The 25,365-nt window shown below is 56.8% G+C and overlaps 9 protein-coding genes across 10 annotated transcripts; 5 read left to right on the top strand and 4 right to left on the bottom strand.

Moving 5' to 3' along the window:
• Positions 1-4: 4 nt before the first annotated feature.
• JDV02_000170 (uncharacterized protein) lies at positions 5-358 on the top strand (the record flags this gene model as incomplete). Its single annotated transcript, XM_047980945.1, has 1 exon — positions 5-358. The coding sequence occupies one exon, from the start codon at positions 5-7 to the stop codon at positions 356-358; it is 354 nt and encodes a 117-aa protein (XP_047836903.1).
• A 380-nt stretch (positions 359-738) lies between these two features.
• On the top strand, positions 739-1,788 carry JDV02_000169 (uncharacterized protein; the record flags this gene model as incomplete). The annotated part of the gene is made up of 1 exon (XM_047980944.1): positions 739-1,788. The coding sequence occupies one exon, from the start codon at positions 739-741 to the stop codon at positions 1,786-1,788; it is 1,050 nt and encodes a 349-aa protein (XP_047836902.1).
• Positions 1,789-5,031: 3,243 nt separating this feature from the next.
• JDV02_000168 (uncharacterized protein) lies at positions 5,032-5,367 on the bottom strand (the record flags this gene model as incomplete). The annotated part of the gene is made up of 2 exons (XM_047980943.1): positions 5,032-5,104; positions 5,204-5,367. The coding sequence occupies 2 exons, from the start codon at positions 5,365-5,367 to the stop codon at positions 5,032-5,034; spliced, it is 237 nt and encodes a 78-aa protein (XP_047836901.1).
• A 3,756-nt stretch (positions 5,368-9,123) lies between these two features.
• JDV02_000167 (uncharacterized protein) lies at positions 9,124-11,201 on the bottom strand. The gene is made up of 5 exons (XM_047980942.1): positions 10,680-11,201; positions 10,312-10,600; positions 10,238-10,262; positions 9,982-10,168; positions 9,124-9,902 (listed from the first exon to the last, which is right to left on the bottom strand). Exons 1-5 carry the CDS (start codon positions 11,186-11,188, stop codon positions 9,251-9,253), a joined length of 1,662 nt encoding a protein of 553 aa, XP_047836900.1. The 5' UTR covers positions 11,189-11,201; the 3' UTR covers positions 9,124-9,250.
• A 407-nt stretch (positions 11,202-11,608) lies between these two features.
• Positions 11,609-13,151, bottom strand: JDV02_000166 (uncharacterized protein). Of its 2 annotated transcripts, XM_047980940.1 has the most exons (4): positions 12,767-13,151; positions 12,530-12,712; positions 11,949-12,482; positions 11,609-11,893 (listed from the first exon to the last, which is right to left on the bottom strand). In XM_047980940.1, exons 1-4 carry the CDS (start codon positions 12,827-12,829, stop codon positions 11,756-11,758), a joined length of 918 nt encoding a protein of 305 aa, XP_047836898.1. In that variant the 5' UTR covers positions 12,830-13,151; the 3' UTR covers positions 11,609-11,755. The 2 variants fall into 2 exon arrangements, with proteins under 2 accessions (XP_047836898.1, XP_047836899.1); XM_047980941.1 differs by having other exon boundaries at positions 11,610-11,893; positions 11,949-12,712.
• Positions 13,152-15,052: 1,901 nt separating this feature from the next.
• JDV02_000165 (uncharacterized protein) lies at positions 15,053-16,021 on the top strand. The gene has a single exon (XM_047980939.1). It carries the CDS (start codon positions 15,169-15,171, stop codon positions 15,877-15,879), a length of 711 nt encoding a protein of 236 aa, XP_047836897.1. The 5' UTR covers positions 15,053-15,168; the 3' UTR covers positions 15,880-16,021.
• An 890-nt stretch (positions 16,022-16,911) lies between these two features.
• On the top strand, positions 16,912-19,014 carry JDV02_000164 (uncharacterized protein). Its single transcript, XM_047980938.1, has 3 exons — positions 16,912-17,766; positions 17,873-18,231; positions 18,363-19,014. Exons 1-3 carry the CDS (start codon positions 17,409-17,411, stop codon positions 18,708-18,710), a joined length of 1,065 nt encoding a protein of 354 aa, XP_047836896.1. The 5' UTR covers positions 16,912-17,408; the 3' UTR covers positions 18,711-19,014.
• A 2,505-nt stretch (positions 19,015-21,519) lies between these two features.
• Positions 21,520-22,900, top strand: JDV02_000162 (uncharacterized protein; the record flags this gene model as incomplete). The annotated part of the gene is made up of 2 exons (XM_047980937.1): positions 21,520-22,400; positions 22,465-22,900. 2 exons carry the CDS (start codon positions 21,520-21,522, stop codon positions 22,898-22,900), a joined length of 1,317 nt encoding a protein of 438 aa, XP_047836895.1.
• A 631-nt stretch (positions 22,901-23,531) lies between these two features.
• JDV02_000161 (uncharacterized protein) lies at positions 23,532-24,733 on the bottom strand (the record flags this gene model as incomplete). Its single annotated transcript, XM_047980936.1, has 2 exons — positions 23,532-24,395; positions 24,467-24,733. The coding sequence occupies 2 exons, from the start codon at positions 24,731-24,733 to the stop codon at positions 23,532-23,534; spliced, it is 1,131 nt and encodes a 376-aa protein (XP_047836894.1).
• Between the last annotated feature and the right edge of the window lie 632 nt (positions 24,734-25,365).

The following is a 25,365-nucleotide window of genomic DNA, read 5'->3' as shown; positions in this document are numbered from 1 at the left end:
TACAATGACGAATATGGACTCTCGCCGCTGCGCTGCCTCAGCTGAAAAGGTTGCTTTCAAATCACCTTTTTTTTTTCCGTCAAGTGTGATGGGGCGTGCAGTTCAATCTCGGCGCTGCTGCTGGGTCGTCACACAATATCTCTGGGACCTGCAACTGGGTTCCTGCAAGTCAGCGGCCGCGGGAAGGGAGACGATGCAACGTCATGACAAAGATGTTTATCCCGAGAGGAGGCACCAGCCCAAGATGCAGGTGATGAAGATGTCGGTTTTGATTGCGCTGAAACATGTCGATACGGAAAGAGGTATAACATTCGACAATTACCGTAATGTTGACGCCTGTTGTGATATTGGGGGGTAGGGTGACGATGCAGTGGCGCGCGGTCGCCAGCTGGGCTTCAGTTACATATGTAGGTTTGGGATGGGTTTCTTTGGTAGACTGATGGCGAGGTGATGGATAGGTGATTAGGCTTATGTGGTTGGGGTAGGTAGTTGAGATGGTTGGCAACGGAGATGCGATTGACGACCGTTTGTCAGGAGACTGGACGAGCTTTCTTGAGTGTGTGCATGAATTGGCAATCTGCAAGTGTTGCTAGCTTCGTGATTCCAGTAAGCTGTATAATTTATATAAAGGTCCGTCTGGCTCTCATTTTTGTTGTTTCGCCCGGCCAGCCATCAGACTGCTTCAGCATCGGTGTAGCCATTTCCACATACTCATTGTCCCTCTCATCTATAACCATCATGGTTCGCCTCAGTCTCATCAACCTAGTAGCATGCTCGATCGGGGCCACTGCGGCTCAGACGGTCGACGGCTCAGACCTAGATCTAGAGGTCGATAGCGTTACACACCCCGAGCCGAGGGTCACCACTACAATCCCTTACCTCGGCACAACTAAGACCTGGACGACACTCCGTCCCTGCAGCACCGGCCCGGTCATCGTCGTCATCCAGACCCCCATTAAGGTAACACAGTGTGGAGGTCACTCGGCCACGACATCGCACACAGCGACGCAGACCACGCCCACCACCGTGACGTCGTCAGAGACCAAGACGACGAACACCGCCAGCCATACTACCACATCCTCCTCCTCCTCCTCCAAGTGTCCAGAGCCCACGCCCGGCGGGCCCTGCCGCGTCCGGTACGGCTGCCCAGCCCAGGGCCTCGACATCGCCTACTACGCCAACCCCTTCGGCGGCTACAGCCGGCAGGGCAGCGGCCTCTCCTCGTCCTATTACCTCACGCAGGACCTCCGCCCGCGCGCCGCCTCGCTCACCAACCAGACCTACTTCCCGCAGGACACGCCGCCCGATGCGTCCGCCTTCCCGCGCGTCTACCCGCGACCCGCGGACCTCCCCGGCGCGTGGTACGCCGTGGGCTGGACGCGCGCCACCAACGGGGGCCTCGCCGTCGACGCCAATAACTTCACCGTCGTATACACGGGCTTCTATCGCGCGCCCGAGTCGGGCGTCTTCCGCCTATGCACCACGGCGGATAACGAAAACGACGTCTTCTGGGGGCACGGCGCAGCGTTTGATTGCGTCACCGGGCGGGCGGACCCCAAGGCCAGACCGACGGTGGTCTCGACGGGCGGCAACTACATCAACGGCATCAACTGCACCGACGTGACACTCGCCGAGGGGGAGTACTACCCGCTACGGAGCGTTACGGGCAACTGGCAGGGCCCCTCGGCGTTCAACCTGACCGTCAAGAGGCCGAGCGAGTCGTTTGAGAATCGCAAGAACATCTTTGACGGGCTGGTGTTCCCCCACTCGTGCGGAAGTTACTTCTGAGGGCTGGGCGGTGTAGTTGCGAGGCTGTGCTGTGCTGTGCTGGGCTGGGCTGCTGCTTGCATGTTGTCTGGTGGCGGCCCGTTCATGGTCTGATCCGGTTCCCGAGGCTGGCTTGTTGCGCCTCAACGGCAACAAAACCTGTGCCTGGTGCGCTCTTTGAGGGATATTTTCGTATTGTGTCTCGCCGCCGAAGATTTGTTTCTCGTCATAGTATATACCATTGTTGCTCCGTTGGTCCCTGCCGCTGGCTTGCCTAGTACTGTACGTAGACGCTAGAGTATGTCTGGTGGTACGAACAAAAGAAAACGAGATATAGGCTAGTCTTGCCGTTGGAAAAAGAACAATATCTTAGTCTTGTACCACGGTCAAAGTAGGTAATACTGCGAATACCCGCACGTACCGAGCGCGCGATGTAACATGGGATGATGCGGCGCCGCGACTCCCCTCTCCGCCCGGCATCCTGTGCCGCAACGTCTTATCGGCCGCTGCCGGACCGGCCGACGCAGACCGCAGGCCCCAGACGCCGGGCCGGCGGGGAGCTCGGGCCCTGTAGTAGTAGCGCATCGCGTACCAGATTATTGCTGCTTACATGTATGTGCCGGGCGCTCGACACATTGTTGTCGCACGACCCGGAGAGTGACGGCGGACGGACGGCAACGACGACGACGACCAATATGAAGGAAGGAGGGCTGGAGGCATGAGTCTTGAGCCTTACCCTACTGCTAGGCAGACGGCCTGACTCGCGCGGCAGGACCGGGATGGCGGGCGCGTATAATATTAGAGAGAGAGCGAGACGGCGCTCGACCGTGGGCTCAGACGCAGAGAGGGGACTGCCGGATGTGGGACGGTGCTCTAGCTGCAGAAGCCACCGTTGATGGATGACGCCTGCGTGGAGTTGAACGACGCGAGGCGCTGCAAGGTACGAGACTCTTTTCTCGTACTTCGTACGGGCGCGAAGCGACACTGGGGGGGGACCGGGTAGACGGCCAGCAGGCATTGCCCAATCTGGCAAGCACACTTGAGCGCCGTTTATCGATGCGACGTCGGAAGGGCTGGTCTAACCGGCAACGGGCCGAGTACCATCCATCAAGCGCTGGGCGCTCGTTTCGCAACGCTCGCGGATCGTTTCACGGATCGGAGAACCGCTGTGTCATCTGGACACACGATACTCTATCCAGGCATGTCCGATGTAAGTTACGAAGTATATAGGCACTTCGTATTTCTGACAATGCTCAGCACTAGAAGGTCCCAAGGTAGCGAGTGAGTGAGCATCGTACTCGACAGCACACAGCAACTTGGGTAGTAGTACTCAATACCTGAGCAAGCGCCGTCACTGTCCCGCCGCGTTACAAAACTTCATACCTGTAAGGGCGTCAATTAATGCTGCTTTGCGTATCCACCTCGGCCTTCGCGCGCCAGCTCGTCGCTCGCAGAGGCGCTGGCTGCCCGATTCACTCGTCACGCTCGGCACGGCAACGCCGGCCGGCGTCGGTCCGAGAATTGCAAGGCTCACAACTTGCTTACACTTCGGTGCTAGCACGGAGACACGCCCCCGCGACGCCGTGGAGCCGCGACAACTACCTTGCCTATCTCCGCGAAGCCCGCCCGCCCACAACAAAGAGCGAGCCAGGGCGGGAGTGCCGCTCGCTGTTGCCGTCCCCAGTATTTGCCTGCCCTTGCCTGCCCATGGGACCCGTGAAAGGCAGGAACATTATTGCACTACCTTAAGAGGTACAGTATAGGTGCGTAACTCAGCTAGAGGTACTGAAACTGGAAGGTACAAACGCCAAGGCGATGGAGACGCCAGTCAGTCTCCGAGCCGGCGTCGGGAAGGAGCGGTGGCTGCGCTTCCCTTGTCGCCAGCTGGATGGACCCAACCCAAGCCTGGCTGGCCAGTCGGAGCCCCGTCAATTAGGTAGCACCTTCATCCACCGCCAGGGCAGGCACGCCCTGTCATGTCAAGAAAACAAAGTCCCGTCAACACCGACAAAAGCCCTGCAGCTCTTGTTGGTGGTGCAACTCGTCGGGCGTCCTTGACGGGCCCATTCGGGCGGAAGTGCAGGGGGAGGAGCGAAGAAAGGGTCCTGTGTCCTGTGTCTTGTACCTGTGCATCTATGCATCCCGTCTGCATATCTGCATGCTGCATCATGCCACCTACAGCTTTTTTTTTTCGTGCAAAGTGCGACTTATCCCGCCTGTCGTAATCCTTCGGTGACGGTTTGGGGGGCGGCTACCTGGCCGGCCACCCCATCCCCTGTCAGCCCGTCAATCCCCCCGTGGGCCGTTAGACCGATGCAACACCACGCGCGCACTTGCTGCTCTGGGGCTCTGCAGGGCATCGATCGGTACTGCATGGGTGTTGCTGCACGCACGCTGCAGCCTCAGCAACGCCATCATAAAAAGGGCCTTGCTACAAGCTCTTGACACGTTGTATGGAGGACGCCGGGATGTCTTTTTTGTCACCAGCCCAGACAGGAAGCGGCACGCGAAAAAGGGGCCATCGAGCAAAAGCAAGGTCAACAGACGACAAAGAGGTTCCATTAGTGAATTGCGACGAGTCACGCCGCGTTGAGCAAAACGTACGCAGAACACCGCCGTTGATGCCTTTTCTCCCTCGCTTTCTAGGTCATTATCGCCCAATGACAGCCTGCAAACTTCTGAGAAAACCCATCTGGTGAAAGGGAGGAAGAAAATTCTTGCGACGCCACGACGGCGGCGGCCGCCACACCCAAAGGGTATCGACTGAAAAGGGGGGGAAAATCCATGAGACCGCTCCGTGGACTTGCCGCGGGTGGGCGCCCGGCTGGTTGATGAGTGGATGGGTGGTGGGTGGGCGGGCGGTTGAAGGTTTTCTTTCTGCGATGTGGTGGCCAGCCGATTTGGTGGTGCAGTGCCGCTCATTCCGAATTGTCCCCAGTGCCGTTCGAAAGGGGGGGGCGGAGATCTCTCCAGCGCCGGCTGGAGTCAAGACGCCCCCGCTAATCATCACCGCGCGCCCTCCGTTCATCCGTTGCCGCCTAAGCAAGCAATGCACGCTGCCCGGGTCACAATGGAAATGATCCTTGGATTAACAAACAAAATAATTGTTGGGGAGAATAACGCCGCATGCATTCTGTAACGCCGTATGCTTGTCTTGCTTCATGGTCGTAACCGTAAAAATTTTTGGTTGGTGCCTGGGCACCACCGCCAGTCTCCAGGGCCCCAGTGTTGGGTGAGCCGCCAAAGATCTTCAACAGCGCATGTCTAAGACGTGGTGCTCGATGCACTGGAGTCGACCGAGTCCATGGAGCTGGTGCGGGCGGCCTTCATGCGCTCACTGTAGAGGGCGACACGGTCAGCAGGTATTCTCTCTCCGTTTCTCTCTCGCTCTCTCTCAGACTGTCCTCTCTCCCGCGACAAAGACAAGTAGACCTACTAGGCGGAACGGTCCTGCAGGGTGCAGGCCCAGCGGGCGTTGCCCGTCTGGATGTGGAACTTGATGCCCTTGTTGTCGCCAAAGGTAGCGGGCGCGGCAGCGGGCTGGGACGCGGCCGCAGCGCTGGAGGGGGCGGCGCCAGAGGAAGCAGGAGAGCCGGGCATTGTGAATGTGGAGGAGGGTTGTCGTATAAGCCTGGGGCTATTGTTGTTATGTGAGAGGATGGGCACGGTGAGACAGCGAGTATGCGATATGCGGTTCGGTTCAGTAAAGACAAGTGAGTTGGACGGGTCGAGTCGAAGACGAGTCAAAGGGGAGGGCCAGGCGTCCTCTTATACAATCGCTGAAACAGTGAGTGGCGCCGTTTTGTGAGTAACGAAGTAAGTAGGTATCAAGCTTATCATGGGGTTGGGGCTTCGAGGTATGGGTATGGGGATGGGAGGGGGGGGGGGCAGCCACACTACGGCAACACGGCAAACCCGGCCACCAAGGCCATGACACCTCTTCCGCACGCCTCTCGGCGCCGGGGGCGCTGCGCGCTCTGCGATTGTGGCTCCCCAGATCGCACCGTCTGGCAAGGCGATTAATTTTAGGGTGCCACATACCTAGTAGGCACGCAGTACGCACATCCAGTACAAGGGTACCCAAAGAGAGACAAGGGGGGGTGGAAAAGAGTTACCATCTGCAGCAGGTGAGCCGCAGTGTCACGCCTATTCTGCGACAGCAAACGGCGCGACGCGCCCAGCCAAGACGGCCGAAGATGTCGAGGTGCCGTGCGTGTACCACGCCGTCTGAGTGAGCCATTTTCTGGAAGGGCACGCCACGGTCCTTTGCTCCCCCGTTGGAGCAATCTCGGTGCCCCACGATCGTGAGGTGGGTTCGGGATCCGCCCAGTCCGTCAGTCGCGTCCCCCCTGACGAGGCGGGTGGATGGACGGTGTTGAGATGGGGGCCCTCATCAACCCTGCTGCGTTGGGCCCCGAACGACAGCCCTGGCCAGGCTCTCCGGTGTCAGGTATTTTGTTACGAAGCACGTATTCCCACAGCACCTGTACAGTTAGTACTACTCTGTCGTCAAGCAACCGTCGACCGGGCGCGAGAACAATTGACCCTCTTTGTTCCCACCCCGTGGGCCCGGAGATTGTCAAGCCTGCGCCGGATCCGACGCGGCAAGGTTGACGCCCAAGTTGGGGCGGTCTACGTCGAAGCGGTCCGTTGCCAGTGCTGTAACACAGGCGTTTGGTGCATAGGTACAGTACATGCGTACCTACGGAGTACATGCAAGCCTTGGTAGGAGCTGTCGTTGCAGATGGCGCTCGACGGACCGGGGCCAGGGCCAGAGCCGCCTTGCTTCCGCCCTCATCATCAGCTGGGAGGGGGGGGGGCGGACGAGGGGGAGCGCGCCTGTGCGTCAGAAGAGTTTTGAAGGGGGCGGCATGATTGTGCCGCGTATCATCACGTACCAATGTACTTGGTTTGATGCCATGACAACGTTGCTCAACTCTGCGGCCGCCGGCGGCGTCTACGGTGGAGAGTCGCGGTGAGACAAACCCCGCGGACACGCACCTCGTCGCACATACTACTGCTACCTTAAATGGCAGTCTATTCCGGGTCTGGCGCCCTGCCTTGGCATCTGGGTGAGGAAGGCAAGGAAGGGCAGCTCGCCAGGAAGACGGATGGACGGATGGATGGCTGGAAGGATGGCAAGGATGGCATGGGTCGGACAACGGCGTTTTTGTGATGCGCGAGGCGGGAGGTGTTGTGCTGTAGCCCCGAAGTACAGTAGCTGCTGGAGAAATGGAAGAAAAGAAAACGGAGCCGCCTCCACCACCCCCAACCCCAGGTGGATGGATGGTGTGCTCCGCGGCAGTCATCCAACTGACCACTGATGAGTTGCACAGTACTGGTACGAAGTGGCAGGGGGTGGGACGCCCATCGGCCAATGCCAGACAAGCCTGGGCAAACAAGCCTTGCCCGCAGGGTTCTAGAAGGATGGAACGCTGCCAGCCCGCGGCGCCTGCTTCCATTGGCGTCATCCATCCTTTCCGCCACCACCGACGGCCATCTTCTCCTGGCTACGCGGATCCTGCCTAATAAGATACCTACGTGGACACGTACTTCGAAGTGCGAGCGAAGTACTAATATAGGTACTACGTGGCTAATAAGGTACTACAGGTAAGTTTGCAAGCAACAGCCCCCCATCCCCCCCACGGACATCCGAGTCGCGCTCACTCATCAGTGATTGCCAATCCCTCGCCTCCCACGGCCCACGACAGCATCGTTCTCAAGGTTGATTCGTTTGGCACAAAGGTGCGTGGCCTGGCGATCGTCGTCGAACAGACTTGCAACCGCCCACCACTTCCATCACATCCCCTCATGACCCCCCAGACCCCATCCCCGCAGTGGCTTGCTGCCGGCGAGGAATGACCAAGTGTCCCTCCCGTCGGAACCCGCAAGCGGCGACGCCAACAGCCACGGCCATATCAACCACTGTTTCGAGTCTCGCTCGCCTCCTCCACCTTCTCCCCCAACCATCGTCCCCTCGACGCCTATCAGTACGTCATTCTGCCAGCTCACACCATCCACCCCATCGCGGCCCCGGCGTGCCGTCTACCGTGACAGAGGGGCGGATGGAACAGGGAAGGATTGGCCCGGCGAGCTTTATTGTGACGACGCATGCAGCGCACATCGCGTCGCATCGCATCACGTCGTCGTCGTCGTCGTCTGGGCAGCTCGCTCCTTGTCGGGGCGTCGCTGACAGCCGCTCTCCGCCCATGCCAAGAATGGCCTTAGCAAAGCGAAATGTCATCGCCTTGTCCTCCCCGCTCTACCCTCACTCGCTGGAGCGAGAGATTGGCGCACCATCTGCCCTGTGCGCTAGGTAGACACAAATCAACTCGTATCAGTATTGCCCATAATAGGGCTCTGGGGCTTTTTAAAGCCACAATAGAAGGGAAAAGAGCGGCTGTCGTCCTATTTCGGCGTCTTGGCCCGCAAAGGAGGTGTAAAAATGAACTCGGACCAACCGTCGTTCGGCGGTTGATTCTTACGCGAGGTCATCTAGCATTGCCTGGCTGTCACTCCCGCCAGACGCAGCGCCACGGCATATGTAGTCTAAGCGTCGGAGTAGATCTCCCAAATGGCCTAGGGCTCTGGGCCGTCACGATCTTGCTCGCCTCGTCTGCTGCACCTTTCTGCGCCTTTTCCAGCACAACACGCTTTCGTGGAGCATCGCGTCCTGTATTATCGTGCGTCGGAGGGCGTCTCCGCTGTTGCTGTTGCTGTTGTGCAATGGTCCGTCCCGAGCCAGGGACAGCTCGTCTGGTGAGACCCTGGATCGTCAGCAGGCACGTAGCAACCCCCGACGTTTGTCACTAACTCTGACAAGAGCCACCACAAACTGCATGCAAACCATTGCAGAAAGGCAGGGTAAATTGAGCTTCATACGTAGCTCAATTGAAAACTTTTGCATGAGCTTCTGCTATGTTTTATTTTTTTTTAAGCGCTGATTTTCGGTAGAATTTAATGTTCATATACTTCGTAGTGTGTGCTGTACATCTAGCCGGGTTGGCAGATCGTCGCCAACGTCCCAACCATCGTGATGGCACCCCGATAGCAGGCAGCTTACAGAGCGCCGGCATACTCTCCACAGTTAACGTTGACGTCGGCACCCTTATAGTGAAACATCTGACCACCTTCTCATGTCTGGCAGTAGCGCAAAGTGCGTTTTCATGCCGTGCGACCTGGGAGTGGACGCCGACATCCTTATTCAGTAGCATTCGGACCACCTGCTCACATCTTCCGATGCAGAGGTTTGGGGCATCTGGCGGAGGAGGACCAATAAACGCAGGTTGCCATTTAGTAGAAAACTTCATGTATTTGCGCGAAGACGTCGAAATACATGTACACAACATGACAAACCCCAGCTCCTAGACCTCATTATTACTTTCCTAATAGTTGCATAATATACTTATGAAGTACTTTTACCATCCACGACCTACCACTGGAGTCCCGCACCCACAAGCGTACCGTTTATCGCAGTCCCGCATCAGTTGTTCTGAACTGCACGTGGCGGGAGTGCAATCCGGACTGACTTGAGCGGCAGAATCACCACAGCTGAGATGAATGCCAAGACTGCGCAGGAAAGAAACATTGCATGTAGTGCCGCTTCGTAGCTCTGGATGACTTGCTGACGGTACGGGGCGTTCAGCTGCAAAATTGCCGCGACAGAAGATCTGGCCAGAGATATAACGTGGTCTCTCTCGGCGCCATGGACAAATTTGTCAAGGTAGTGCACAAGGGCATTTTGAACAACCAAGCTGCTGACGGCAACGCCAAGCACCATACCAAGGCTCCGCCACAGAAGCAGGGTTGTCGTGACGACTGCCTGCTCACTTTGTGCCGATACTGCTAGCATAGCTATCAAAGTTCCAGGATACTGGAGCCCTTGGCCTATTGATGACGGGACAAGAGCAACGAGGTAAAGAGCCTGTGCCATGTTTCGTTGCAGGAGCCAGAGAGGGAGCGTGCCCAAAAGGTAGCAAGATACCCCCAGGTAAAGTGCCCACTTAATATGTCGTGTGTGAGTTATGGTAAGACCTGTCATGGCAGCTGTGACGGACGTGACAATAGATGGCAGCATCAAATAGAGTCCGGACGATGTCGCACTCGACAACAACACTGCCTGGAAGTATAGAGGCCTGAGAGCCAATTATTAGCTCATCACCAGCTGAGTATGTGTAATTGATACGCGAACGATATGTCTAGGAAAATACTGACATGTTGAACAATACCGCATGCGTCAGCATGGCTGCAATCAGGTTTGAGTAGAGGAGGTTGGCGTGCGGACGATGCCACACCAATCGCAAAGGGATGATGGGGCTTGCCACTCGTGACTCGGTCCACATGAAGGCCAGTAGAGAGAGGACAAAGAGACCAAGTGAAAGCACAATAAACGGATGGGACCCTTGTATTCGGAAAAGGTTAGCATGCGTGAATACAAAACCGATTCCTTCGGAGGTCATTTTCGCCTTACATGGCAGGATATTTCCACCAAGATTCTGTAATAACATTAGCGTGTAATTCAAGTGGAAGCAGAGAAAGTCTTACCAATGCTAAAAGCAGACAGACGATGCAAATAGCCAGCAATAAAGAACCTCCAGTATCGAATTCTTTAAGCGTCGTCCAAATGCTCCGCCTAAGGCTATGCTCCCGCAATCCGAGGCCACTAGGGATAAAAGCCAAGGACACCCCAAAACATGACAGCAGAATGGGTACCTGGATGCCAAACTCCCATCGCCATCCAATGGTCTCGGCCAGGACTCCACCGAGAGCGGCGCCCAAGGAGGAGCCAAGACCAAAGGTGACGTTGCAGTACGCCTGATAGGAGCCTCGACGTCTAATAAGGCGAGTATTGTCAGCTACTTCACGCAAAGGGCTCGGTCTCAAAGGGACGTGGAATTCGGAGCATGGCATACTCAACAGGTACCAGGTCGCTTGTGATGATCTGTCCCAGCGCCATCGCCCCTCCGGCGCCGAGTCCACAGAACGCCCTGGCGATCACGAAGGTCCAGAAAGTGCCTGCTATGGCGCACCATGCAGTAGCCAGTGCAAAGATACCAATGCATCCGACAAAAAGTGGTTTGCGACCGGTAGCATCTGACAGGCGGCCCAGGAGAGGCTGTATGGCCGTCGACGCGATCAAAAACGCTGTCGAAAGCCACGATGCCCCGCTAGCTACTCCAAAATGTGACGTGATGATAGGATGGGAGGATGACAGGATAGTAGTGTCGAAGAATCCAATAAACTGTACAAGTAGGACTTGCGAGAAAATGAGCCAGAATCGATGTTTTAAAGGACCGTGCTGGTACGAGGGCGATGTCGAGGGTTGCGTAGCTAGCAATGGCGAGGTTTCTGTGGCTTCCGTGGTAGTAGAGCCAACGGCCTGGACTCCAGGCACAGGCTTGACTGCCATGGCCTTGGCCATTGTGGGTGCTAAGATGGTGGCAGCTATTGAAGACGAGCCAGCTACAGCTGACGAGCTGTCAGCCCTTTATGTCTATATATGCCCCACCTCTATTCATTTGTCCTTCTTTTTTTTTGTTTCCTTTTTTTGTTTAAAGATTCGAGACAGCCTCTCGGTGATACCCATTTGTGGCTCTTCATCCGCTACCCGGCTCCTCGCCCCCAATCTTCCTCCGGGCCTCATCAACCCGGCAATCGTGCTGCAGGACCAAGCATGCTGAAGAGCATTGCCTGGCTGCATAAGTGGCTCATACCCTGCAAGGAGCCCGCATGCACACGTACGTCAAGATGTCGTTTGTGTTTCACATCGATCCTACCGTAAGAGCATAAAAACACAGTGCCACATCTATTGGGACTTCACGTGTTCGATGTAAAACAACAGCTTAGAAGTTAAATACACGCAGTGTGGTCATAGCTGGAGGCTCTATCCGATATTCTGATGCCAGAAAACCACTGGCTATATAAGGGTGACGAGGCCCATGAGCATCTCACAATCATTCTGGCAAACTACCATAAAGCATACATGAAACTAGACTTTGAGGCAGTACTGCTTGAGATACTCATAGTGCGGAATGTTGGCGTCCACAGTCTCACGAATGACCCTCTGCGCTTCCGATCCATACTTCTCCGCCCACTCCTTGTTCTCATCTTCGACTGACACGGTTTTCTGGTTGCAAAATGTCAGTAACATGGGTGAAGGCCTCAAAGCACCCATTACTTACCTGAGCATGCGTTCTTGGCTTGAGACTTGACGATCCATCAACATTGCCGTGGAAACCCTGGAATACAGTGGGAACCAGTCGGGCAGCGTGCTCCCTGTCGGCGTCGCTCCACTCAAGCATCTCCGGCCTAAAGTCAATTGCCACTCTATCGCAGTAACTTCTAACGATCTTCTCCGGCTCGTCAAGTAAATCATCCGCATCGATGACAATGAGCCGGCTTTTGTCAACAAGACCCTTCTCGATGCAGAAGTCGAGCATTCGCCTCAACTCCAAGTAGCCCGCCTCGCTCGGCAGGAAGCCGTCGAAGCCCGTTCCCTGGCTTAGGGGCGGAGTGGTGCAGCGGTAGAAGGACGGGATGGAGCGCCGTGGGTGTCGGATAAGGAATGTGAAGTGAAATTGCTGCAGGACTTCAAGTGGCAACACTGTTGGGTTACCAGGTTCCACTCCGGCTCCGAGAGATGGTACGATGCTAGACAGTTTTCCGTCTGGCTCAAACAGGGAAAAAGCCATTTCTTTCACGAATATTCTCTTGCCCTAGTTCACGTCAGTGGAGAATTAGAATGACGGTCTGTGGCTCCAACCCTCTCCTCCGCCTCTGCAAAGCTATCGAGGACAGCTTTATAGGTCACTGCAGAAAACTCTGACGTAGCGACAGTGGCAGACGTGCCCTTGTAGCGCTCTGACACAGCCTCAGGTCCGAAATAGAATGCAATGTTGAAAGGCTCATGGAAAGTCGCCAGGATATCACGTCGAGTTGTAAAGACCTGCGACTTGTCAATGAATTTGTCCCATTGGCTTTATCCCGAAGTCAGACGTACCCTCTCAAACGCAGTAGACACCGCCCGCGGGTGTGTCAGGACGATGATGCGGGGAGAAGTCATCCTGTTGGTGGTTGCGACACAGTAGGGTGTGGTAAAAGAGTGATAACAGACTGCGAGAGGGACGCAAGGAGCGCCAGGCTCGCTATTCTCGTTTATAGCTCAACGATAATGTCGGGTTACTTCATGCCGACGGCCCGCCGACATCCGTCTGTGTTCAAGGGTTGTTGGGTATATGTATGCGTTGTCAAGACATGCATGCAGTGAAAGCGGCACATGTGCTAGACATACTTGAAAAGCGGCAAGTCAGAGACAATCGTCAGCCGGCCCCTGGTGTATTGTCATCTCCCAGAATTGGGCACCTGTTACTGATTGTCCTACAAAGCAGGTCGCTTTTTGCCATTTTCTGTGACTACGGGTCCGAATGTGCCATTCACGGCTGACCCAATGCATGATGGTACGTAGTCGGAAAGAGGAAAGGGAGCGCATTGGAGCTCATTACATGTACCCGCTGTGCGTGCATACGACGCTCAGCTCTGTCAGCTATACATACTTTGAGTCTATATTTTGGTTAGACCTGTTTATACAAAAGCTGAAGTTACAGGGAAGTTCCCTGACGCATGCCGTATTTGAGCTCTTCACTGGCTGTAATGTGCGTCAAGACTTCGTGGATCATGGTGGCGGCAACGACACGGCACGATCCCACAACAACTTCGGGGGAGAGGGATACCACTAATAAGCCCCGCACGGGTCGATCCGCATACCTGCCCTTGCCCCCCTGCCCAAGGCGGGACAAGCAAGAACGCAAAAGTGCAATTGCACAGGCCGCATTGTCGCACGGAGTTGCTCAACCGTCAGTGTAGCAATATCACATAATTTCAAGTGACGACCGGCCTTGATGCAAGTCCAGTCACTGGGCAGTCGCTGCATGCTGGTTGAATTGCAACAGGGGATGTGCAAGACATTGACAAAGCGGTGGGGCATACCTGCAGGGACTTGTGTCGCTCTGCGCTCGATTTCAGCTGAGGACCTTCAGCTGAGGGCCTCTCTGTCAACCAGAAAAGTTGGAGGATCCCGGAGCTTGTCCCGCGGAACAGACCTTGCCAATGTGAAACAACACAAGATTAATAGCCGGTGACCCTGTTGGTGGTGAATTTAATATATCTCATCTTTCTTCTTGGTCGTTGGCGTCTTGTCTCTGTTGGTCCCGATGTGACCAGCCCTAAGGCAGGTTGGGACGACAGCTCCAGGCACCGGTGGCCCATGGCATGCATGAGTACGTATCTATATAGCAATGTCTGAGGGGATCTTCACTCGGCAATCGGTGAGACAGATATCCAGGTGAGCCGTCGTCCAAGGGCATCAGCAGGGGTTGGGCCCTGGACCCGCGGAACTCGAACCGTCGGGCGTCGGCCACACTTGGCGGTGTACGAAGTATGCAGAAGGCACTTCCCCAGGACCCCGCCTTTTGAGCTCGCGAAGCTGCGGCCTGGAGCCATCTGTGACTGTGGCAGCGAGGCTCCTGCACGCAGCTATTGTCTTGCTTGCCTGAGAGTCTGTACCGGAGACTGTGGTTGCGTCAATGAGTGCCGCAACCATGGATGTGCAACACAACGATAAATCGGTGGAAACTGCCATTATGGTAACACTTGATGCTACGCTGCGTTGCAATAAATTTAAGCAAATGGGGGTCGACCACGAGAACAAGTCAACATCAACCCGGGCGGCCCGGTACACAAGAGTCGTCATCGACTGTCTGGATAGACAGCATAAGCACGCACACCTGGATTGAACGGGCAACTACAGTACCGCTGGGAGCAGCGACTATAGATAAAATTGTTGCTTTCATATGAAAGGTGGACATCAAAGGCTATCACCACAAATGAGACCGCGAACACCGTTGACCTCTTATCACCAAACCCACCATATACAAGACGCCTTGCCCAGTCCCGCCCATGAGCACTCTCGTGAACGTTAGGACGATTACGTCGGGCGACAGCGAGGCATCGCGGGTCGTACTCGTCATTGCTGCTGCTGCTGCCTGGTATCTCTCGGTTGCCTCACGTTGCAAGCAGGATAATCACACACAGGAAATACGGGAAACGGTACTATACCATATGTAAGCTGAAAAAGTAGTGGCAGGCTCCTCCTTGATGCTCCCATAGGTTACTCCGCATGTTCGCTGCATATATGACAGCGAGAGAACATACGACATCTTGACGTATGAGGATTCCGTGGTTACACGAGAGCCCCCGCAGCCTCATGTTTGATGTCGGCCTGCTAAATCAACATTTTGTGTATTGAAACGGGGAGAATCACATGTCGAGGTGGCCAATTCGGCTCGCCTCTAGATTACCTTTTGAACCCAGCCCTTCAATACTCCAACGACCTTCTAAAAGCTAATGACCATGGCCCCAGCACGCATTCTTCTTTCGCACGGCGTTCTCGCCGACGGCTCGTCGTGGTCCAAGGTCATTCCCCACCTCCAGGCAGCGGGCCACGAGGTAATCACCTGTCAAGAGCCGCTCACCAGCCTCCCAGACGACATCAACGTCGTCAAGACTGCTCTGAAGACGCTCAACGACCGGAGCGATGTGCCAATCGTTGTCGCCGGGCACTCCTTCGGCGGCTTCGTCATAACGAATGCGGTGACCGACGCGCCCAACGTCAAGGCCCTGGTCTACGTGATGGCTTACGCCCCGGACAAGGGCGAGAGCGTCAACTCGCTCAGCGCCGACTACACGCCTTTGGAGTCGCACAAGTACTTTGTCCCCGACGCTGGAGGTCGCCTCCTCCTGGGGCAGCCAGAGTACGTCAAATACTTTGCGCCTGACGTCAACCCCGTGGATGCCCGTGTTCTGGCTGCGAGCCAGGGTCCCTTCGACGGTGCCCGGTGGGACTTTGCATCCGGAGAGCCGGCCTGGAAGCAGGTCAACAACAAGTACTACGTCATTGCCGAAAAGGATCAGATTATCCAGCCCGAGCTGCAGGCATTCTTTGCTAAGCGTATGAACGCCAAGACTCATACACTGAAGGGGGCCAGCCATGCTGGACTCATTAGCCGTGGGGAGGCCGTTGCTGATATCATCCTCGAGGCTGCGAATAGCTCCTAAGCGATTTTAGCAGCGCGGGTAATCCAGACGAAGGGCTGGCCCCCGGGTGCTGAATATCTTGTGCAGTTGCTTCCAAACCCCCATGGCGGGCCTACTTCCGTTCTCACTGTCCAGTACACGAGGATCTTCCTTGGCTTAAAACCCATAAGATTGACATTCTATCTAAATGAAATGATCGCTGTGATCTCAGCGCGTCGCATAAGAGAGCCGCGGTGTCAAAAGTCAATTTGCGAATGCCAAGTTCTGGCTCATGGACCGATTCTACCCATAAGGTTTAGTTGTCGTCGTGTTTCCCCTCGGACTCGGATTCTTGGCATGAGCAGCCATTCATGTTGTGGCACTGCGAGCTCTTGCTCATAGTCGCAATCTGGGAAGACGCGATATAATGTTCCTTCGCGCTCAAGGGTTTAATATGTGGGTGTGAACTTCGTTTCTGGTGCGTAGATCCCTTGCTAGCCTACACTGCAGGCGGCAGCTTGAGACGGGTGCTCAGCTTGACGCACGGCCGCGCGGCCGCCTCTCATAACATTTTCCGGGGGAAAAAACAGAAGAAAAATACACACAGCAACCCGCAGAAAGCGTCAAAGGGCCCATCGATTCTTTAGCGCACCGCGTGGGGCAATTGCTAAGGGAACTTCGTAGGCTGCTTGAGGGCGTCTCCGGCAGCGGTTGAGCCGACCCCAGACCCAGTCCTACAGAGTCAACGTGTCTCGTCGTGTGCGATGCTCGGCCCCATCTCTCACGGCCGCCCTCGTCGTCGTCGTCGTCGTCGTCGTCGCATCTGGCCTTCTACTGTTATGGCCCTCGCGCTTCAGCAAGTGTGAAGGCTATTTTTACCACAAAATGCCATCGAGCTGGCGGGCTACCGTGAGTGTGTGACCGCTTGGCAGGCATCGGCTAAGGCCGCGTCGTTTTGGCTTACACGGTGACGCGTTCCGACCCGTTTTGGATCCTCTGGCCACCACTTGTCGCTGGCGTTCGGGGAACCGGCTGAGAGTCCACAACAACACTGCATCGATCAGGGGAGTATCGGCTACGGGAACGCATCATGGCTCATGGGAGGGAAGGCGTCGCAATTGAGACCCGTATTTCGTATCTTGGTTCGGGGTTGGTGTCTTTGGTCATGACTGTCATGGTATGCGCCCTTGCAGCCACCGCTACCGGGCCTTCCGTCGTAGTGGAACCCCCGACCCGGGTTTGAACAACATGCCCCCGGTAGGGACGGCCAAACTCCTTCACAGCAAACACATTACGCGTCATCTGCTGCGACCATTGGCTTGCTTACACACTTTCTCTTCGCGGGTATGGCGATGAGCCTCAGGGGTTGCGCAAGAACAGTCGGGACTTGGGACGCCATCTCCTTGAAGCGCTCGCGATGCGTGCAGGGTAGTACTTACTTCGTAGTATAAGTGTCATGGAGAGACACGCCACGGTGAAAGAGATTGGGTAGGAGCAGGAAGCAGACGTGACGTGGAACCGCAAACTCGTCGTAGCTAGATTCAACCGGAGCATCATTCGTTGCCGCCGACATGGCCACACCAACTATTACTCTGGGGCCGACCCGGACATTCGCTGCCAGGTCTACGGCCACTTGCACCACGGCCGTGCCGGACAGATACGGCCATGTCCCGGGCGACGCATGCGATGCCTACTACGACTTCTACCCGAGCTTCGTGGGCAACCTGGCCTTCGCCGCGCTCTTCAGCCTCAGCACCACAGGCCACCTCGTGGAGGCCGTCGTGTTCAAGAAACGATTCTGCTGGGTCGTCATTATGGGCGGCCTGTGGGAGACGGCCGCCTTTATCATCAGAACCCTCGGTTCGCACAATCAGCAGGAGATGCAGTATGCTCTCTGGGGGCAGCTCCTCTTCCTTCTGGCCCCGCTGTGTGCGCGCTCTCTCCCTCTCTCTTTCTGCCGGGTTTATCCACCATCCTGCTATTCCGAGCGTTGGGCATACCGCTGACGTTTTTCTCCGCCGCTTTGAATCAACAGGGATCAATGCCTTCGTGTACATGACAGTCGCGCGCATGGTGCACTTTGCCTTGCCGAGCCGGAGAATCTGGGGCATTCGCGCAGCGCGCATGACGCTGCTTTTCGTGTGGCTGGACATTGTGTGCTTCCTCGTACAAGGCGGTGGCGGGAGCCTGCTGTCCGGCGACAACTCGGCCGACGTGCGGAGCATCGGATCCAAGGTGTACATGTCGGGCGTGGGCTTACAGCTAGCCTTCGTGCTCGTCTTCATCGTCCTGACCGGTTGCTTCTACCTCGAGATGCGACGGGTGACGGGCGGCAGGATGGGGCTGATGCGATGGTTGACACTGGCCATGATTGCCGTGCTGCTCTTCATTGTAGTGAGTCACGTCTCTTCTCTCTGTTTTTCTCCCCCCCTCACTCAGTGCGGGCCTATTCGGGATGGGTCCCATAATCTAGAGGAAGCGCGACGGTAGATACCGCTGTGCTGACATACCGGCTCTGATGATAGATGCGCATCGTCTATCGCCTCGTCGAGTTCAGTCCAGGCGCAGGCACGGACAACCCGCTCCTGACGAGCGAGATATACCCCTTCATGCTGGACGCGTTCCCAATGCTGGTTGCGCTGGTACTGCTCAACGTCATGCACCCCGGCTTCGTGCTGCGCGGACCGGAGAGCGAGTTCCCGCACATCAGCCGCGCGGAGAAGAAGGCACTGAAGGCGAAGAAGAAGGAGGACAAGCAACGGCGCAAGGAGGAAAAGAAGCGAGGCAAAGGCGGCCGGCCGAGCAGCGAGTACGCGCTAGCGGACGATGTGCGCCGGGCGACGGGGAGCGAGAGCGAAGCAGAAAGGATGTAAGAAGAGTGGTAAACCTCAGTATGCTCCTGTTTCGATGTACGAAGACGTTGTGTAAACCGACACCACTTACACCTCTGTAAGTGAAGCTCTTGATTGCCCGATTGGGAAGGAGGAATGGCCACCAAAGTGTGAAACTAACACAAGTGCAAATAGTGTGCGCAGTGTTCACAAGCGAGCCAACTGGCTTAGCAATCGTCCAATAGCGTGATTGGTTTAGTGGTAAAATTCTCCGTTGCCATCCGTGCAACGTCGGGGAGCCCTGGGTTCGATTCCCAGATCACGCAACACCATGTTTTTTTGCTGTCCTCAATCAAGAATCTGCTTTTGTCATTCATGGGTGCTTTTTTGCTCCCTTTGCAGACGATTGTTGGTTCCGCGGGTCGCTTTGACAAAGGAGAAGTGATATGAATGGCATTACGCTTACGTTTGGGACAATTGAATCGGAGTTGAATCGGATCAAGACCATGGCCTTGGTGCCTATTGCCAAACGACTGCAACCAGTCATCGCCCAGCACAGCCATTCTTTGTTCCGTGTATCGTGCAGTTGGGTGGTTGGGACTGGCCAGCCAAGAGCCATGTGTCCTGGTTGACCCCTGGGTGACAGACACACCCGACGACGGGCTGCGCCACGACACAAGCCGTTTTTCTAAGAAAAGAAGCCCAGGCCACCTGGTTTTTCGCACCGTGAATCTCGCCTCTGTGTGCGCTTCGACACACAGTGCAGAAATGCGCGCTGGCAGGCAAAAGACGTTGGGAGACAGGACTCCACTCCCCGGCGCTAGGCCCTGGACGGGTCATGGTGCCAGGGGTCTTCAGGGACCTTGGAACCTGCTGGCGTGGGGGAATGACGCTGAAGAGGCGCCAACCTTCAGCCCGCCAGGTCCCATCCCTCCGCCACTCCACGGGGGAAAGGCCACATGCAAGGCCCGGGTTGCCTGGTGGGCATCTTTTGGATGGATTGGATGCATCACGACATGCCCGGGCATCGTAGCACCGGCCGAACCAGCGGCGGGCGTCGGTGCACAGCCCTCGGAGAGAGCCCTGCCCGTCCCGCCAGGCCGATCGTGGGCCCCCCGCTGGTGCGACGAACGACGGCGACGACGACACGACGACGTTTTTCTTTGTTCCCGTTGCTTGACCACGCGTGGGCCCCGGCGAAGGGTGTGAGGACCTGGATCTTTTTATTATTCTTCGTCTTATTGCGCAACGTACTACGTACTACGTACGAAGTAGGTAGGTCCGATGCGGCACCACGTCCCGCGTCTCACCATGTCGGCGGCCGATCGGCAGAAGCTGGTTGGGGCGAGATCGCGACGTGGCAATGGTGGGCCGGTGTCGCTTACACGAATCGCAGAATAAATGGGATGTGCGACAAAGACTCGCCGAGTTGTGTTGTTGGACAGCGGATGAGGCATCTCATTCTCGCCCCTCTCTCCATCTCAGTTACGCTGTCCGGGTCCCTCTCTCGAGAGCGGGCAGGCGGGCGAGTCCCCTCCTCCGTGCCCCAATGAGTGAGTGAGTGGCAGCAGGTAATCAAATTGGTCCGGGGCCGAGGACGCAGGCTGGCACCGGCGACTACTAGGTAGGTGGAAAGGGCCCCAACGGGCCCTGAGCGAGGCAGGCGAGGGCAATTCGGCAGCAAATTGCGTGCATGAATGTGTGTACGCGGAGATGCAGCGAAGAAGAGAAAGAAGGAGGTCTGCCCTGGGGGGGCAGGACAAGCAGCCTGTCCGCCCGTCAGCTTCAGCGCCGGTTCGCCCAGCCACCCGCCGATGCCACCCTACCTCCTGCACCACCGCATCCGCCTCGTGGACAGGACCACTGCCGCTTCCCCATCGTGTGCCTTGCGCTTTCGCTAGTGACGCTGCCGCTCTTTGTCCCCTCGTCGCGCCGTGTTGGCGTGGTGGTCGCCCCCAGCTCAGTCCCGTCTCTCGCGATGACCAGCGGGGGGCGAGTCAGCGCATAAGAAGCAATTAATACATAGATAGGATGGGGGTTGCTGTCTCTCTGGGCCCCGAGTTCACGCCACTTTCCCTTCCTTTGAGATTCTTGGGCCCCGCGATTCCTTGTCATGAGGCGGCTGGACGACGGCTGTCACCTCAGCTCCGTCTGTTATCGCTCAGGTGCCAATACTTCACTTGACTTGGCGCACCCATCCCACCGCCCAACGTGCTTCGCGCCCGCCTCCCTACCTTACAAAGTACTTTCGTACCTTGCCGCCGGTTATTATCTGAAGATCCTGCAGGTGCCTGGCCCCCCTCAATCGATCGCTCCTGCTGCCAGTTGTGCCAAGTCTCTTCTTCCTTCGAAGGATTTTGCGTCTACTTCGTAGTACTTTCTTTGGGGCACGAGCGAGCAACGATAATACGAGGCAGCCCCTACACACGAGCTCCCGCTCGTCGGCTGCGGACCTTACGCTCACTCATCAGGCACGATCACCGCCCATCTCAACGACCTTTACGCCTCATCCTCCCGCCCGTCTCCTTGTTGCAGTGCCGGCACCTGCCTGCTTCGTACACCCGATCCTGCGCCCAGTCACTTCTTCCCCCCACCGCCCCCGACTGCCGCCTTCGCCTGGTCCTGCCTCGCGCCCCCTCTTCCCATCCTCATCGCGTCGTCCGCTCGAGGCATCGGGGCGCAGCCAGCTACTCAGTTTTGCTTCACCCGTCTTCGCCGACCTGCAACAACTAGATTCATACCGCCACGAGTATGCCACTTGCTTCCTCTTCTTGGATAGAGCAATCATAGCCTGTGCGGGCTCGAGCCATCACTTTGCGCCAACTCATACAGGCAGCATCCTCACAATACAATGACTGCCCGCCTTTCGCGCCAACGCTTACCACCACCCCCGGCGGGCCTCGCCTTTGTCGCCATCTCCCTCTCTCAGCTCGCGAGCGGCCATGTACTTCCCCGAGAGACCGAGACCGCCCACTTTCGTCCGCTCAAGGTCGAGCCATGGCCTCTCGCTGCCAGCACCGCCGCGCCAGCGCACTCTCCAGCTCCTACGGCGGCCATCGAGCTTCGCGATGACCACACCCTCTACAACACCGTCTGTGGCTACATAGGAGGAAACCCGGCGCTGCCTGCGACGTGTATGGCGGGATCGCACTGCGCCGTCGACGTCCAGCATGGCGCTATGGGCTGCTGCCCTAACGGAGGCGACTGCAACAGCGGTATCTTCACCAGTTGCGTCGACAAGAACAGCGGCCCGCAGACCGCCGACGACCCTTATGTCTACACCTGCGCCGGCAAGAATGTCTGTTACAAAAACACGTTTGATGGCGGCTACTTCCAATACGGTTGCGGCAGTGCGTCGAATTTGGCCACCAGCGTCGCCACCAGCGCGTCGGGACACAGTGCCCTGCACCTTAGCCACTTGACGGTCTCTCTGACTGCCACGGCCACGGCCCGCACCACTCCTACAACCATCGGATCCTCCACCACCTCGGACACTAAGTCTGACTCCGAGCCTGGTAGCACCCAGGCATCGCCATCGACGTCAGCTACTAGCGACGCCGTCGCGCCCAAGAAGGAGTCGAGCACGCCCAACACGGGTGCAATCGTCGGAGGCACTGTCGGAGGCGTCGCCTTCCTCGTCGCTTTGGTCGCGCTCGGCATCTTGTTGTGGCGGAGGAGACGAGGCAACACACGCCGGGGGCCAGGGCCGACGCAGGATACTAAGTATATCAGGTGAGACACTTCTCCTCCCCAGCCCGCTATTCGACGAGACATTGTGTACTGACGAATGTGGCAGCCCAATGGCTGATGTCCATCGAGACTTTGAGGCGTTGCCGTCATCTCACGAAGCCTCGGAACGAGACCTTCCGTTGCAGGTTCCACCAGCCCACAGGAATGGAGACGGCGTCAGCCCCGACAGCTCGGACGGCGACGTCGGCATGGCATATCACCACCACAATTACCTGCAAGACGGGGTACCGCCTGAAGGGATCACGGTGGGTCGCGGCGCCGACTATGCGTTGGACTACGATCAAGTTCCCTTGACGAGAGAAATCGACGACTTTTCCCACGGGTTCAACTCGGCACTCGAAAACATTCAAGAAGATGACAGCCCGACGCAGCCCAACATGGACTATATGTCGGCTTATCCCGGACCGCGGCGGGATAGGAGCGGAGGAGGGATATTGTGGCAACAGAACCGCCGCCAGGCTCGCAACCCCATGTGGATGTGAGTGGCGGGTCGACGACCAGTGCTTCTGCCCATAATTCATCAATGGTTGATTGGGCCCGCTTGTAGATGGGGATAAAAAGCAAGTTGGCGTTTGGGTGTTTCTATCAACTCAGGCGGGTGCTTTTACTTTGCTTTGGTTTGATACCCCCTAGAACCGACGAGACTCGGATTGAGAGACGGCCTTTATTTGTATACAACACTGGGGCACGGCACGGAAATAGCGCTTTGTTACAGCGTGCCTATCGCGGGGGATGATAAGTGGCAGCCTCAGAGTGCATTGCCTACACTACACTGGGACCTGGAATATCAAAGCAGCAGCTTCATTTGAGCAGCTTCGCAGTGCTACTGCCTTTTGCCTGAATGCCGTTTATTTGCGACGCTCTGTGGGGATTTCACGGGTAGTTGCCTCGATTTGCTGTGAGCTACCTACGGCTCGAGAGCCTAGGCTCGCCCACGTCGCACATGATCGTGGACGAGGAAGTCACCATCCTTTGCCAAGCCCTCACGTCTTGGTAGCCATCGGTTGCGCATCCTTCCCCGTCTCGTCGTTCATATCTCACAGACCCCATGTCCCGGTTGTCATAGGTCCCGCAGGCTCCTCCGGCTCCTTGAATGATGGGGGAAGCGTCGGTCTATGCGGGAGCGGTGCCCTCGCTCCTCGTCCGAGCGGGCTCCTCACCGGGGGCCCAGCACTCCTCGAGCTCGTCACCGCCGTATTCACCCTGGCAAATCATAACCCGGCTAGACGTCTTCGGGGAAGGGTCGCTCTGAGGTGCCGTGCCCGTGGGGGGGACGTCACGACCGAGGAGGGTTTTCGCATCCCGAGACAATTCTTGCACGGGAACGGCCACGAGCCTCTTGTTGTCAAAAATCGACTCCCACCACGGCTTGCTGTACTGGGGTGGTGGGCAATTCGCGTTGGCGCGGAAGTAGTTGTACAGGGTGTGTAGGCGCCTGACCTGGCCTGGCGTGAACCCCTCCGACATCTCCCCAAGGGACATGATGTTCTTGTCAGAGCACCTTGTTCGAACCTCTTTGCAGTCCGGAGTTGACTTCTTCCCAAAGGCCACGGGGTTGTTGCTGGAGCAACGGCTCAGCTCGTTGAGGCAGCTCGGGACAAGACCGCCATCGTTGAGGCACATGTCCTCGAACGGGTGAAGTAGCCCCATCCAAGCGGCCGTCAATTGCGCGACCATCGGCGACGATGGCGCCGAGCCCGTCTCCTGCAGGAATACTCCATCCGGAATTTCCCCCGAGTCCGATAGGTTCTTGGGTGCCAAGGCGCCTTCCGCGTATTCACCATCTAGCTTCGGACTGCCAAAGTAAAGGTTGAGGTCCTTGCCGCAACCCCTATGGCGGGGCCACAAGCGATTCTCTACAAAGAGACCGACCGCCCCGGCATCAATGAAGCGCTCTGTGTCCCGAAGCACGAAGGAAATCTTGGCTGGATTGAACCAACGGTTGAGCATGGAGACGTACGCGTCGTAGACCGCCGGCTATTTTTGGGGGGGTGTATGAGCTACTCGACGCATCGCAGACTTTGAACGAGGGGACGGACAACGCTTACCTCTGTACGCACGCCTTGACGCGAGCTCCTGAACGAGTGGATGTGAACACCGATCTCAATGGGCTTGTCTTTGTATGTGTTGTTCTTCTCCAGCTCAGCCATGTGCTTGTTGATCTCATATGCACCTCCGTGGTGCTGTCGCCAAACGTCGCAAGTGGATTTCGAAGATTCCTGAAGTTGGGCAGTACCATCTCCTTGTCCCTTCTCGACAGCGAGCGCGGCGACCGACGTGGCCAGCAGGCCTTGCAAGATAGCAGTCGACAACATGTTTGACAAAACTCTTTTCTGGATATTCCGTAACAAGTCTTTTCTGTAGAATGATTATGGCTGATAGAGACCACCAAACAGTTCCAGACACGGCGAGGAAGCTGACGCCTTTTATACACGGAGACCACTGTTTGAGACCACTGTTCGGTCGTATTGACGATGACGAAGTTCCCCATATTCCCCTCTTCCTCGCCGGAACAGCGTGGTTCTTGACCGGCCCTCTAGTCTCGTATGACTGTGCATGTTCTGCTATGCTGGAGGATTGGCCGTGACCAGTGAAACCCGTGATCGTATTTTTGGCTTGTGCTCTGCATATGATGCCACGTCAACGAGCCTCGAGCGATTGGTGCTTCAAGCGTTAAGGAATTCGTCGGTATATCAGGTGCAAATGCGGCGAGATAGCTATGGCTCGGGTGACATATACTAGCAAGGCTCGGAAGGCCTGGAGGCCCGCCGGAAGTGCGGCTCTGCACCTGTCAGGAGGGTCAGTTGCGGCAGGCCCCCGGTGCCGACAAGGTTGCGCCTTGTTCGCCCATCCGTTCCGCATTGTGCGGTGTTTTCGCCCTGCCGCGCAGCGCATGACATGTGCTAAAGGGTAGGATACCGGATAGCCTACGTGTTAAATTTAGGTT

Source organism: Purpureocillium takamizusanense, chromosome 1 (assembly GCF_022605165.1).
Source record: "Purpureocillium takamizusanense chromosome 1, complete sequence".
Classification (NCBI taxonomy): domain Eukaryota; kingdom Fungi; phylum Ascomycota; class Sordariomycetes; order Hypocreales; family Ophiocordycipitaceae; genus Purpureocillium; species Purpureocillium takamizusanense.
This window is presented reverse-complemented; position numbering and strand designations above follow the sequence as displayed.

Bases quoted from the DNA above. Each gene is read 5' to 3' on its own strand.
- JDV02_000167 (XM_047980942.1), bottom strand. From the start codon at position 11,188: ATGGCCAAGGCCATGGCAGTCAAGCCTGTGCCTGGAGTCCAGGCCGTT. The intron at 10,169-10,237 runs GTAAGGCGAAAA...TCCGAATACAAG, and splicing joins TGGTGGAAATATCCTGCCAT to GGTCCCATCCGTTTATTGTG. The intron at 9,903-9,981 runs GTCAGTATTTTC...ATTGGCTCTCAG, and splicing joins CATGCGGTATTGTTCAACAT to GCCTCTATACTTCCAGGCAG.
- JDV02_000166 (XM_047980940.1), bottom strand. From the start codon at position 12,829: ATGACTTCTCCCCGCATCATCGTCCTGACACACCCGCGGGCGGTGTCT. The intron at 12,483-12,529 runs GTTGGAGCCACA...GACGTGAACTAG, and splicing joins TTGCAGAGGCGGAGGAGAGG to GGCAAGAGAATATTCGTGAA. The intron at 11,894-11,948 runs GTAAGTAATGGG...TTTTGCAACCAG, and splicing joins AGCCAAGAACGCATGCTCAG to AAAACCGTGTCAGTCGAAGA.
- JDV02_000165 (XM_047980939.1), top strand. From the start codon at position 15,169: ATGACCATGGCCCCAGCACGCATTCTTCTTTCGCACGGCGTTCTCGCC.
- JDV02_000164 (XM_047980938.1), top strand. From the start codon at position 17,409: ATGGCCACACCAACTATTACTCTGGGGCCGACCCGGACATTCGCTGCC. The intron at 17,767-17,872 runs GTGCGCGCTCTC...TTGAATCAACAG, and splicing joins CTTCCTTCTGGCCCCGCTGT to GGATCAATGCCTTCGTGTAC. The intron at 18,232-18,362 runs GTGAGTCACGTC...CTCTGATGATAG, and splicing joins CCGTGCTGCTCTTCATTGTA to ATGCGCATCGTCTATCGCCT.